The sequence below is a fragment of the Corvus brachyrhynchos genome, unplaced genomic scaffold (assembly GCF_000691975.1).
Source record: "Corvus brachyrhynchos isolate BGI_N302 unplaced genomic scaffold, ASM69197v1 scaffold48, whole genome shotgun sequence".
NCBI lineage: Eukaryota > Metazoa > Chordata > Aves > Passeriformes > Corvidae > Corvus > Corvus brachyrhynchos.
The window spans coordinates 6,044,956-6,059,542 of record NW_008240027.1 but is presented as its reverse complement, the minus strand read 5'-3'; the positions used below and the strand labels follow the sequence as shown (position 1 = coordinate 6,059,542).

At 39.6% G+C, this 14,587-nt stretch overlaps 1 protein-coding gene across 1 annotated transcript in view; it reads right to left on the bottom strand.

Annotated features, from left to right (window-relative positions):
* The window catches only part of AK5 (adenylate kinase 5), an 84,394-nt gene that overhangs the window by 15,149 nt on the left and 54,658 nt on the right, over positions 1 to 14,587 (bottom strand). The window contains exons 8-9 of the mRNA XM_017743577.1: positions 8,838 to 8,880; positions 7,682 to 7,726 (exon numbers count right to left, since the gene is read on the bottom strand). Coding sequence (XP_017599066.1) covers positions 7,682 to 7,726; positions 8,838 to 8,880 — 88 coding nt within the window. The remainder of the gene's footprint in view (positions 1 to 7,681; positions 7,727 to 8,837; positions 8,881 to 14,587) is intronic.

Below are 14,587 nucleotides of genomic sequence, written 5' to 3'. Positions count from 1 at the left end.
CCGCCCCCTCTCCCGGCTCGGCCAGGGGGGCGGCTGCTTCTCCCTCCGCTCCGAGGCCGATGGCATGAAAAGCCAAAGGCCTCTTCAGGCTCCTGGTGAGGCTTTGCAGCTACCCCCGCCCCGGCTGGAGAGAAGGACAGTCCATGGAACCTGCTGGAAGCCGCTTGCCAGGCATCCCACTGCGGTGACCTCCAGCACTGCTGGCGGAACTGAGGTGAGGCCCCTGAGGCACCATAGCGGTGCCAGGGTGTGGGAGGCGGGAGAGCAAATTGCTGCTGTGAATTTGTGGAGAAAATCTCACTGCGTGCAGTAGCAATTTTGCAGCCTTTGATGGATCTATTCAGAAGATCTACTGCAGCAGGAGGTAATTATAGCCTTGGAGGCAGACAATGCTCAAACTCTTTTCAGTAAAGTTTTTTCAGCAGGTGACCTGTGTATTTATCAAGTGTTGGGACTTGCAGGTAGGGCTACACAGCTCTGCTACGTGCATTTAAGACGCTAGAAAATACGTGGCTTTCCTGTTTGCTTATCTTTCCACAAACAATAAAGGATTAACACGTTCACAGTAGAGCGAATTTAGCACCATCTCCGCCTCACTTGAACTTTCTTCTAACTTTTGCATTCAATGTAAGAAATAATTGCTCTGAGCATATAATTTTCAGAGAAATTACAGTACTGTAGCTAGGACTAAAAATTGGGTCATAAAGGAGTAGTATCAAAGGAAGAGGTTTGTTTTCTATGATCTGCAGTCTTTTACTTCAGCTGCTTCTCTCAAGGAGGATTACCAGCCTGTGGTGTGAGAATCACACCTGTGCTAAAATTTGTCTAGAACTATCTTTGTTGCAGGCTTCTCTTCTGGCCAGTGTGGGTTGCATGCTGTTTTTCTATTGCTATAATATGAAGAACATTATTGTTTTGTAAAAACACTAGCTGAAAGAAAACAAGGAAAAAATAGGAGTGGCTATAAAGAAACAGATGTAGAGAAATTACAAGCAAATTACCAGTAATGAGTCCCTTAAATATCTGAGTGGCAATTAGTTGTATTTCTGGCCTGTTTGGGGGGTTTTTAGATCAGTAAGTTTGTGCATGCATGTGCTTGTTTACACATTCTGTCTCCTGGCCTTGAATATGCTAACAGTTCAGTAATTTAATCCTATTTATTTGGTGTATGTGTACAGTATTAAAAATTCCCAGCTATAAAGATTATTGTATTCTTCTATTTATATAATTGTTTCTCTTCTGAATGCAGAGCCCAACCAGAAATTTCATAATTTCTCCTCATATACAAAATAAACTAGATCTCTCCTTAGAAAAAACATTGCAAGGACATTTTTGGGTTTTTAGCAGGTAAATATTCAGAAAACTTGATGTGTTTCTAATACCTTTGTGTGTTAGTATTTTAAAAGAGAACACTGTCAGAATGGCACGATATGCAGGGCATACACCATAATGAGTGTGTCTCCAAAACATTTATTAAAATGACCATTTTTTTTATTAAAAGAGTTCCAACAAACCAGAAATTAACATGGTGAGATCTTTAAAGAGTAAAAACATATTTGAGTAAGTTATGTGCTGAAAATAGTAGTTTTTATGGCCACTGGTATTAATTTAGATTCATTTGATGAGTAGCAAAGCATCCTGCTGCTTGACAAATGCATATGACCCACTTTATTCAGTCTCGTCCTTTCTTATCCATGAATAAAACCACAGTTCTTGCTTGGCATGATCTGAGAAGAGACTGAATTCCCCAGGAAATTCAGCATTGAGGGCTGAGTACAATTTGGCCTTTACACCAGTATTAATTTACGTGTCTGAAATGAAAGTATTATCTTGTCTCCCTCTGAAGTTCCTTAATGTGACTAAAATAGAGCTATTCAGGTGGGAAAGGATGTGAAAGTGCATTTTCTTACTAATTAGGTGTTTCCTTCTTGCTCAGAGTTTATACTTAAAAGACTGCTACATAAGCAGCTTTAACAGCAAATCAAACCTGCAGCCATGAAGCTCATGATCAATTTGTAGTCTTACAAAAATTGTACCAGTTTTTTTAGTGGGTGTTTTTATTAAATCTATTAATTTTTCTAAAGAAAAAAAATTACTTGAAAAAAGTTTATCTGGAATAACAGCTGCATATGAAACATAACAAAAGCTAGCAGAAAGATTTTTTCAGAAGACTTCACTGCAGCTTGTTATGCTGGTTTTCATATGGAAAATACTTGAGGCATTGGAGAAGGTAACCAAGTTTTCCCCATGGCTCAATTGTTAGGAGAAAAATATGTCCCCACTTTTGTTGTGAAGGCGTAAGATTCTTTGTGAACACTGTCATTTTTTCTGTATGCTGTCATCTTGTACTCTGCCTACGTATACTTTGATTAAAAAAGTGTTGGTTCATGATAACTTGTAATTCAGATTAATCATGTTGTCTTCTGATTTCTACATATGACACGAAGAGGAAAAGCTAAAGCCTAGAAAACAGCCAGAGGAATTATGTGTGTGATGTGACCGGTAGGACAATACAGAACTACCAGCAGTTCTTCAATGTTAGCATGCTTTTGTATTTTCCTAATATTGCTCACTGCAGCACATCTTGCTTTAAAGCTCATTTGGTAACTTAATAAAAATCAAAAATTGCAGATGAAGAAATTAAGAGCATTGTATTAAGCAGTGAGGTTATTCTTGGGAACAGAACGTCTTTGAGTGTCCCTTTGTGCTTTTTGTTACAAATAGTAAGCAAGAATGTGGAACCAGAGTACTAACACAGAAATTAAATGCAGTTCTCTATATTGCTTTTCTGTAGACAAGGCCAGATTAAAAGGTCTGTGCAATCCCTTAGAGCAGGATTCCTTTCCATTATGTTGATTCATCGGCCTGCGTGAGGGGATCTTCTGGTAAATAAGTTTCTGGCAGCACTGCTGACTTAGGTGGTTACTTTTACCCGTTTAATTATTGACTGCAGAAATGCTTCACAGAGAGCCCTTCAAGGGGAGAAAAAGAATGGTCTCAGTGAGTGGGGTGACGTGACCAGTTGCCCAAGCAGCACTTCTGAATGTTCAACTGCAGTCAGCCCTAGATCAGTCAAAGGTCTCAGTTCTCCTCCCTCCTACCCAAATCTTCCCCAGACTGGTAAAGACCACGAGCCTGGGCATGTGACTCAGATGTACTGCTCCTTAATGATGATAGAGGGGGCTGGGACTGCTGCTGCGAGTGAGCAGGGACAGGAACAAGCAATATGAGCAGTTCATGGACCAGCTTTGCTGTCAGAAATACTGATAGAGCAGAAGTGTCATACAGACAGACTGAGATGCCTCTATTTTAAATCTTACAAGTTTATCATATACTAAAATATCATGAGCATTTATATAAAATGCCAGCAGTAGGATTTACAACACAGTCCCACCATTTATTTTAAAATGTTTCAATTTCAAGACCTTGTTATCATAATGAGTATCATCCCTATATCGTGGAGAAGTGCCTGCAGGGGAAACCTAGCTGCACAAGGGAGCCTCATAATTTTGAATTGAAACCAAAATAACCTCAGTTATGTCCCTAAATTCAAGCAAAAATATTGGAGGACTTGATCAGTTTGGCCATTTTATCAATGTTACTTGGATTATATACACAAGTAAAAATAAGCCTTAAGAATATGGCATTTGAAGTTTTCTCAATAACACCTCATCTGTTGTTCACAAATGATTTTAGTGTAAGTGACACCATAGAGGAATTATGCTTTTATATAACAAAAACAACAAAAAAGCCCTCAATGCTTTCTTTGTATTTCTTTTTTCTAAGAAATTATTTTCATCAGGAAACAACTTGTGGCACATGTTGGAAGGGTGATGCAATATCCTGGGACATGACTGAGTTTTCATCCTTCTTAAAGAAAATGTGAAGTTTATTTCACGGCAAGTCAGGGAAATCAGCCTTCTGCAGCTTCTACAGTTAGCTTGGATTGACTGGGGTTTAATTATCAGTACTGCTCATCCTGTACCTCTCTGATTGTAGAAGGAGCTGCAATACAGGTACTGTAGCATACTTTAGGTTGGCAGTGACCTCATCTGGTTAAACCTTACACTCAAAGCAGGCCTAAATTAATGATAAATTGAATTAGATTAAGTTGTTCAAGGTCTGACATACCTGGGACAAATAAAGAGTTTGAGGTTTGTGATATATTTATTTATTTTATTTTGGTGTGAACGCAAGAAGCTCCTGTCTGCAGCTGATAATGTCTTACTTCTTGGTGTAAATGGTGAGAATATCATCAAGTGTCAGCTAAAAACTGGTCTTTCTTACACTGAGTTCAAGCCATTACCAGCTTTAGCTCATCAGCAAGAATATAACAAAGATTCTGTAAAGGAAAGTGGTTACATTAGCTATGCTCTAAACACCTCATTTACAAGTCAGCGGGGAGTTTGTTTCTGATCCAAGGTGCAGAAAGATTCCCGAAACCTCCTGTTTCGCATCCAGCCTCAACCAAAGGCAAATGTTTTCTGAACCTCCTGCAGAGGACAGGGAGGGGTAATGGCCCCAGTAACTGTGTTATGTGTGACAGTTTCGTGGATGCAATATGGAATATTGCAATAGTTAAGAATTAGAAGATCATACATCATTCATTGTGGTTAAAATTGATGAAATAGGAGGTTTTGTTTGCTTTTTTTCTTTGATTTTTAATGACTGGCAATAATTACTTTTGAATATTAATTAGAGCATCACCCAATTTTATATTCACCCCTCTTTGTATTTTTTTTCTCTTGAATTTTACTTTACTGGCCAAATTTGTCTTGGTTTTGCCTCCTTTATTATCCTGCTGCTATCTCCTATATTTTTTACTTGCTGGTACTATTTCTCTGGTTTACAATACGGATAGAACATTGACATTGTTGCTTAATTAATCTGACTTGACTGTTATTCCAATTAATTCCTACATTACCTCTAATGTAAACTTTTGCTAATTAGATTGTTTCTTTTTCTTTCCCTTTTTGGACAGTTTTCAAGGGTAATTAGTGGGGGAGGGAACTGCCTGTTTCTTTCCCTTTGTCTTATAAACAGTGTCTGTTTGTCAGCTATGGCAGATGGTGCATTTATTTGATTAGTTTATAAACTACTTCAAATGTACATCTTTAAAATTCTAGCTTTAAAACGCCTTTATAAATATCTTATTATTTCCTCATGAATACACACACCTATGTAATAAGGTGTCATCCCTAATAACACCTGAGCCCAAGACAGTTTTTCCCGTTCCAGTATCCTATGGCAGCCTGCTCCAACCCATCTTCTCTGCTCTCTCTTTAGTCAAGGTATCATGGGCTGAACATCTCTAGAACTGCCCGCCACAACAGAGTACTTAGCCACTGACATTTGGGGCTTTTTTTCCTTCTCCCCATCCCCAGCAGTTTTGTTCTGCTCCTGTGAGATTTCTTCAGATTTTTCTTTCACTCTTGTACCATTCACAATGATCACATTTCAGCTCTTGACTGACATGTAAGATAACTTCCTTCCTGCACAAATGGTGTTCATTTGGGTAGTGTGTATAATGCTAAACCTGGAGTGCTTGTGGATCAACAAGTGATCCAGGCAGATTTACCTGCCTGAAAAGGGGGATGGTGGTATTTTGGGAAAAAGTATAAATCATTCTAGGTAATTTTTTGAAAATTAACCCATGTTTGGACTTAGTAAAACTTTTCATTACAACCTTTTCAACAAAGAAAAACAGAGTTTTGATTAAGCATAATTTACCTCTGTTCCCAGAAAGCATTTACTAGAAAGTCTGAGATGGATTTAAGAGCAGGAATAAATAGGAAAAATGTGTGGTTTCAATTTTAAGCTTCAAGATGACTAATAGATGCCCTATAAAAAATTATAAATAAAAATTTAAAATCACTCTTTGTAAAATAAAAAGATTCCCAGAGGCAAATTAAAAATATGCTTTTCCATGGACAATTTCAGAGACAAAATTCCTTGAGTATGTAAACTTTTCTTTCCTTGCAAATCTGTTTGTACAAACCTAAACATTATTTTTCAATAAGATATGCAAGACAGAGAGAATTAAAATTTTTCACTGTAGTGAACAGCAGGAAGGTGTACTTCAGTAAGCATAGATTACAGTTTGCTTAAAGGCTGAAAATTCGGTGTTAGACACCTTTCCCTTAAGAAAAGTCTCCAGTGAACTCTTCAGTAACCTCATTTTACTTTTTCAAACACGTAACATCCATCATAGGCTTGCAATAAATTGAGTCAACTTGTATTTGGTATAAGAGAGTGTGAGATAAAATTACAACATGAGAAGACTCTTCATAGAATCTTTTAGGTTGCAAGGCACTTCTTGGAATCATTTAGTCAGACAACTCTGTTACACCAGGATCAGCTACAGCAGGTTGATCTGAGCTCTGTCAGGTTGGGGTTTGAACATCTCTAAGGATGGAGACTCTACAGTTTCTGGGCAACTTGTTCCAGTGTTTGACTACCCTCATAGTAAATAAGTGGGTTTTGTGTTCAGGTGAAATTTAATGCATTTTAAGGTGTCCCCATTTTCTCTTGTCCTGTCACTGGGCACTACTGAGAAGATTCAGGTATTTATACTTAATGGTAAAATCCTCTAGAGCCTTCTCTTCTCCAGGCTGAATAGTCCCAGTTCTCTCAGCCTCTCCTCAAATGAAAGATGCTCCTATTCCTCAAACATCTTCATGGTCCTCCACCACACTCACTCCAGTAAGTCATTATCTTTCTCGTACTGGGAGCCCAGACTGGATACAGTACTCCAGACGCAGTGCTGAATAAGGAGAAAAGATCACCTCCCTCAACCTGCTAGTGTTGGAATGTTTTTTGATGCTTCCTGAATTATGAATGAAACTTCCATTCACTTATTATTAATTTTGGAAGTCCTTTTGTTTTTCCCCAGGAAAAACAATGCACAGATTGATTTAGTTTTATGTAAAACCACCCATGTTCTGGTATCTGTCCTTGGGTCCTTGGAAACGGGTGTTCCTGCTCTGTATTGTAAAGCAGTTCTAAAAACTGCTCAATACAAAAGCAATTATTCTTTCCAAGTAATTAGAACCAAGCTTTAAGATCAATCTTCTGGTTATAATTTGTTTTAAAAGACTGCTCAAAGGTTATGCAAATTATATTAGTCACATTCATATGATAAAGGGCATTAACGTGGTGGATGTGGATTTCTGAAAGCAGTATAAAGTAAACCCTGAACCTGCAAATCTTCAGTGCTAAGCATCATGCCTGGTGCGTGCTGAGCACAGGCAGAACTGAAACCTGTATTTAACAGAAGTTGCTTCACAAATAAGGAGGGGAAGAGACCTGATATTTTTCAGCCAAATCTCAAACTTCTGAGTTATAATCCAATTTAGTAAAATTTCAATTAGTGCTGGTGAGGCAGCTTTGGTTTGGGAAGTCACACAACTCGACTGTAACTGCAAAAGAACTAAGGTTATTTTGAAGATGTTCACATTTAAATGAGCTGCCTGCTCTGAGCTTTACACAACTGTTGATAGCATGGTCAGATTCAAGCTAATTAAATGTTATTAAATCCTAACTCCCTTTCAAAAGACTAAACCACCACTGTAGAATAAATATTCCCAACCAATCTATTTTGCTAAATAAATAAATCATATAATCAAAGCTAAATAACATGGGAATACTCAAATGTAGCAGTTCAATTAGGAATCCTACTTACCAACAACAAAAATGATGTTTGATTTCCTCAGATCTTCTGAAAAATCTAAAATGAAAATAAACATTCTTTAGTGGCAAGAGCTACTAATTTTAATGTCAGCTACTTACCACACCAAATTGTGTAACAGTCATGCAAGGGGATGTGATTTTACTAGATTTACTTTCTGCTATAATGCTCTCCATTCCAAAAGGACCTATTGTCCACAAGCCTATTAATCTCTCAGTTTCATAGTTGTCATTGCAGATATGATAAAGACATTTTACCTGAAAACAGACCTTACACATACTCATCAGTTCTTTAAAAAAAAAGGAAGACGAAAAAAGAGAGAAGCAGATTCATCTTGATGTAATAACATGATGTAACTCCTCCTCAGCCACTGCAGTTTTCATCGAGTATGTTATTACATTATGATTGCTATAGAAGCTTTTCCACTTCCCATTTAGATTTTATACTCTCTGAAATGTAGTTCTAAATTCCTCTGAGCCTCAAATTCAGCCAAATAATAACCATCTTAGCTGAAATCCAGGCAATACTCTCACCAAACTATAGTTTATACTATCTCACTACTGTATGCATTACAGCTTTGCCTTTTACTGAAATGGTATCTTTTGAAAAAGCAATTCCTTCTGGTCTGAGTCCCATCATTTCACTGATTGTACCAGAACAGAAGGTGATCTTGCACCATGTGAGCCTCCTGAAATGTTATTGTCTTTGAGTTAATCACTTACAAGACACATTAATTTACCTCATACAATTTTGGGGTCTATTTTGAGGTGTCTAGATCTCTTATTACAAAAAATCATTAGCCATGAAAAGTTTGGCTTTATCCTTTCAGTCCTCTTAGACTCTTAGCACCTCATACTTTCCAAGGAGACTTTCATAACTGCCAATTTCTGAAAACACCTATAAGATTCAATGCTGATTAACAGTAGTATTTTCTAATAATTTTGAATCCACTGGCCTAAAGAGTATAAAAATGTCTTTTACAAACTTTAATTTCCATTCAAAGAGAATTCACATGATAAAAATCCTTTGAGACATAAAGTTCACAATATAAATAACCCAAATTCACTTTACTTTCTAAGTAAGTATTTAAATAATGGGAAATCAAAGGTTTCAAAATTAAATGGCAAGTGACACTGAAAAAGAAACTCACCTCCTGTGCTCTCATAACCAGAAAAACTTGACTGATCCTCCTCCTGTTAATTAAGCAATTGACAAATTCAAATGGATATTCTGCATAGTTTGCATTTTTCTTATATCTGCCTATCCATATATCATAATATATATCTCTCTAAGCTCTCAGTTTTAATCTGTGTTGAGATATGGTTTACAATGCTACAGAAACGCTGCTAGTGCTGTTTCAGTTGCTAGAACATAAGCACGGAGAACCCAAGATATCATGAGATGATTCACTATCCCATATAATGGGTGGAGTTCCTCAGGGTTCGGAATGGTGACTGTGCTGTTTAACATCTTTGTTGGTGACATGGACAGTAGGACCAAGTGCACCCTCAGCAAGTTTTTCAGCGACACCAAGCTGTGCTTGAGGGAAGGGATGCCATCCAGAGGGAGCCTGAGAGGTGGGCCCATGTGATCCTTGAGAAGTTCAGGGCCAAGTACTAGTTACTGCTCCTGTGTCAGGGCAATCCCAATACAGATGCAGGATGGGTAGAGAATGGATCCAGTGCAGTCCTGGGGAAAAGGACTTGGGGTTGTTGGTGGATGAGAAGCTCAACATGATCCATCAATGTGCATTTGCAGCCCAGAAAGCCAACTGTGTCCTGAGCTGCATCAAAGGCAGCGCGGGCAGCAGGCTGAGGGAGCGGATTCTACCTCTCTACCCTGCCCTTGTGAGACCCCACCTGGAGCCCCAGCTCTGGGGCCCCAGCATAAGCACAGGGGCTTGCTGGAGTGAGTCCAGAGGAGTCCCCAAAGATGCTCCAAAGGCTAGAGCACCTCTCCGAGGAAGACAGGCTGAGAGAGTTGTGATTGTTCAAATTGGATAGGTCTCAGGGAAAACTTTATAGCAGCCTCCAGGACCTGAAAGGAGCCTGCAAGGACAATTTCCAATTTCCAATGACATGGAGTGGCAGGACAAGGGGAAATGGCTTTAAACTGAAAGACAGTAGGTTTAGATCAGATCTTGGGAAGAAATTCTTCACCGTGAGAATGGAGAGGCACTGGAACACATTTCCCAGAGAAGTTATAGATTACTCATCCCTGGAAGTGTTCAAGGCCAGGCTGGATGGGACTTTGAGCAACCTGGTTCTAGTGGAACATATCCCTGCCTGCTGAGGGCTTGGAGCAAAATGATCTTCAAGGTCCCTTCCAGCCCAGGCCATTCTCTGCTATAATACTGATTTTGTGAGGAACAACTCTTCAGTGTCCAAATGCACAGAAACCACATGATATATAAGCAACCAATGTGCATCCTGAATTGCTTCCAAAGTAACTATGGTATGATCAGCTGTTAATAGTGAGAAAGCAATATTGGAGAAACTCCTAGAGGTGAACTATAATATAAAGATGGGATTAGTCTTTGATTTCAAATAACTTAAATGTGTTTACCTTGTGAATCCGACACAAGCTACAAGTTGTTATAAAGGCTGCTGAACTACAAGGAGGGACTACACCAGGGAAACAGGGGATGTGGTATATTTTTTCTCCTGAGATTTAACCACTTAAAATTATTTCATCATTTATTGTCTATTATAATCGATGAGAAATTACAAATACTGGCCAGCAAGACTGTCAGAATGGGAATTCTTTGTTGTTCTGATAAATGAGAATTATGTATATGTTGGACATAGTCTAGGTTATGTGGTGTCAATATACTCGCAGCAATACTTTAGCCTGTCTGTAAAATATCAGTAGTAGCATTGACAGTAACGTGTGTCGCATCCTCATGTGACAGTATTACATCATCAGTGCATAACATCAGCAAGAAACACATTATGTGAGTCATCTCAGTAGCATATGGTTACCAAGCCATCGTTTCTGACAGCACAGCTCTCAGAAATAGCCACCTTTAAATGTGTGGAGCTGCAGGAGCAGATGAAGTGAGATGAACTGCAAGGTGACTGGAATGGGTAAACTGCTGCCCACTGTAGTTTGCAGGGCTCCTGCACTACCCTTGCAGGTTCCTCCTTGTGTTCCCATCATCATTGAAACTGAAGTACTCTTCATTAGGTTGAAGTACCATTGCATTGGTTGCACAGAGTATTTTTATTTTTTGATTCACAATAATTCCCAGCCTATTACACTGCAGCAGGAGAACTGCCATCTCAAAAAAAAAAAAAAAAAGGCAACATTTTCAAATGAGAGATTAATCTCTTTCCTACATTCCAAGTGACAATATTAACCCTATGTCATTTATTTTTGCATGTAAAAATACAATAAAATAATTGGCCCTGCAAAGGATATATTGCATACAAAAGGCTTCATTTTAGATTCTACTTCTTATAATGCCTTTGAAAGTTATGGATCAAAATCATTTTAGGCACAATGTTTAGAGTAAAATTCCTTTAAAAATCAGGATCAGAATTCCAAGCTTACAATCAAATCAAAGAACTGAAACCGGCATTACTTCTTTCAAGTTTTACTCTTGTTCTCCGCTATAATTGCAGACTGAAACTGCCTCCAACCAGTTTTTGTGCTGATCTGGGTGAGGAGCTAGATGTGCTGTCTGGTTTGAGGTCCTTTGCAAAGAGTGACAGTCTAGCACCCTGTTTAATGCAGTCCCCTCGTGTTTGTAGTTGACAATATCCATTTCTGATTTCGTCTTTCTAGCAAGTAGGTCTCTAAACTGTGAATGGCTTGACCTGTATCAGGCTGAAAACACTGTTCTGCCTTGTTACCAGAGTGCTTTGGAAAATAACTGTGGGATTTAGCAAGTGATCACATAAGGCCAAGTCCCTCCAGTTAGATAGCAAATGGTATTTGACACCACATTGCCATCAGCAACACAGTGATTTAGCAGCAGTCTCTGTATTCTCAGTATAGCTGTTTCCATGTACTTGAAAGCAAAGTGAGGAAGATCACATCTTATACATAATGAGCTCCGAAGAAAGATGGCTAGTCTGTAATTTCAGATGCCTTTACAGTCAAGTTATATCTACAAATATTATCTGGAAACATGTTCATTAGTGGAGCATAGCTGTCTGTGTAACTACTTAACCAATATCAACGGTTTGTTAAAATAATTGCTAAATAGAGAAGTTTGCTACCTGTAAAGAATCTCTTATCTGACATTTGTCTTTAGAGTTGGAAAATGCAGGCTTTTGACTGCCATTTGACTTGTCATTTAGCTACTAATTAGTAAACATGTGACTGGTAGTAGATACTTCACTGGTTAATGAGTTTTCAGTTACTACCTGTCATTGCTAGGTTGTGAAGTCCACAGAATCATAGAAAGGTTTGGGTTGGAAGATCATCTAGTTCCAACCCACCTAATTTCCATAATAACAAACTATGACAGTAAGTCTCAACAAATAAGAAAGGAATGATACAGAATTCTTCAGAAGTTTCAATTTTGCTGCTAATGAAGCAGTACCTTCAAGGCATATCAATAAAGTAGATTTAATTTTTTTATCTAATGAAGGGACATTTTCTTCATTAGGACTTAGTGACAGCTATTTTGAATGTGATGAAGTGAGAAAGCTTTTCTGTTACCCATTAATAACCACTTCTCCAGTCCCTGCAGGTTTTAGTTGGGGTTTTGGTTTTTTTACATGGAAAAGAAAAAAGTTCTCCCTTATCACCTCATTGTTGTTTGAAATGCTTCTAGAAAGTAGTGGTGAAAAGTGCCTGAATCATTTTATTCAGATTTCTAACAGATATAACAGGAGTTTCTGCTCCGAATTTACCGAAGATGATAAATAATCATGGATAAAGGAGAAAAAAGACAATAGAATAAGACTGAATTACAAATACAGCTTGACTGCTGCTTAAAATTATGCTCAATTTTCAAGCTTGAATTTGAGAATGTAAATATTCCAAGGAACGTGTCAGACACAAATTATTTAAACAAGTAAAAATTACATGTTTCTTTGCTGGTTTTATGCCAGGGCAGTGCTCCCTAGGAATGGATTTTATGAGCCATACCATTAAATTTGATTTATACTTCAAATCAATTTTGAGCCTGAGCTGCTTTCTGCAAGCTGGGTGTTAAAGTATGCCTCTAGAAAGCAGAGGTGGCTGTGCTCTGACCTCCTCTGCTCCAGAACTAATAAATAAGGTAAGACTCAGTAGGAATACCTTCACACTTCAAGGCTTTTTTTTTCCCCAAAGGACAAATTTTCTTATATATTTCATGCTGCTTAGCAGAGTGAAGTTATTTGTGTCAAAAAGGACTAATAGTAATTAAGATGAGGGTACAGTGCTAATGTTTTTCGAGGTGATTTTTGTTTGTTCAGAATGCATACAACTGCAAAAACATCGGTGTTCATAATAGCATCTAAAAAATGCTGACAGGTGAGATCACTGTGATTCCAATTTTGTTCTGGGTTTCTAGCAAAGACAAAACTCTCTGCCATTATCTCTCGTGAGGACAGGCTGAGGGGGCTAGGCATGTTCAGCCTTGAGAAGAGAAGACTGAGAAAGGACCTAATCAATATCTATCAGTCTCTGAAGGGAGGTGTCAGAGGATGGACCAGGTTCTGCTCAGTGTTGCTGCGCAATGGGACAAGAGGAAACAGCAAAAAAATGATGCACAGGAAGTTCCACCTGAAGAGGAGGAAGAACTTCTTCACTGTGCAGGTGACCAAGGACTGGCACAGATTGCCCAGAGAGGTTTTGGAGTCTCCCTCACTGGAGATACTCAAGAGCCATCGGATGCAATCCTGTGCTGTAGGATGACCCTCCCTGAGCAGGAAGGTTGGACCAGGTGACCCACTGTGGTCCTTCTTCCCACCTTCCCCATTCTGTTGGGGTCCCTCCCCTGCCGTGTAGCCCTGGGAGAGGGGCCCTGAGGGCACAGACACGGGGCTTCCCTGCCCCTGCTCAGCCTCGTTCCCATTGGTTGGTTTGTGTTCCCCTGCCGGGCAGAAGGACCCTTGGTCCCGTGACTGGAACAGTTCCTCGGCAGAGCTCCGGCCATGCGGCTGGAGAAATAAACATCTCTCTGAAACAGCTATCAAGAATCTGTCTGTCCATATATATTTCCTTTCCACGGGACTCCTGGTTTGATATATGCGTGTTGCAGGATCCCCACTGCAACAAATGGTGGAGAATGGAGAGCAGAACGATCCCCGATCCCTAAGCGACTGATTTGTGTGAGTAAACCCTGGAAACTTTGGATTCCTCTTCTTGGTTTTGCTTTGCTATTCCATATCTAAACTATGGAGGAACGGTGGGAAGACTCTTGGCTCTCAGAGCCGCATATGGACATTTATCTTAAACTTAAAATGATTCTTGAACAACGATTTGTAAATTTTAGCTTGATTCAAGCTCAAAAAGAACTGAAACACTTCCTGGCATGGTTGTTTAAGAACTTTTTCTATGTTTCTTGGGATTTAATTCTTACCAAGGGCTTTTGGAAAACCATTTGGACACAGTTAATACTGGAGTCAAAATATATGCCGATGGAAGAATATTTTCGTGAATATTATTTCGTTACCGAGACTGTTGAGCAATGTCAGCTGTGTCCTGGCGAAGGGAAGCCTGGCGCAGGGACCGTGCGGCCCAGGCCACGTGCACCGAGCGCTCTGCGAGCAGCAGCGAGGCAGTTCCCGCGCGCGGGCGGAGCCACCCGAGCTGCAGTGTCGGTGGCGGAGCGAGGCACGGCGGGAGCAGTGGGACCCGGCGGTGCCTGCATGGCCCTGCGCAGCGCGTGGTGGAGTGAGCCCCGGGAACGCCTGACCGAGAGGGGCGGCGTGCGGGTGGCGGCTGGCGGCAGCGGCGGTA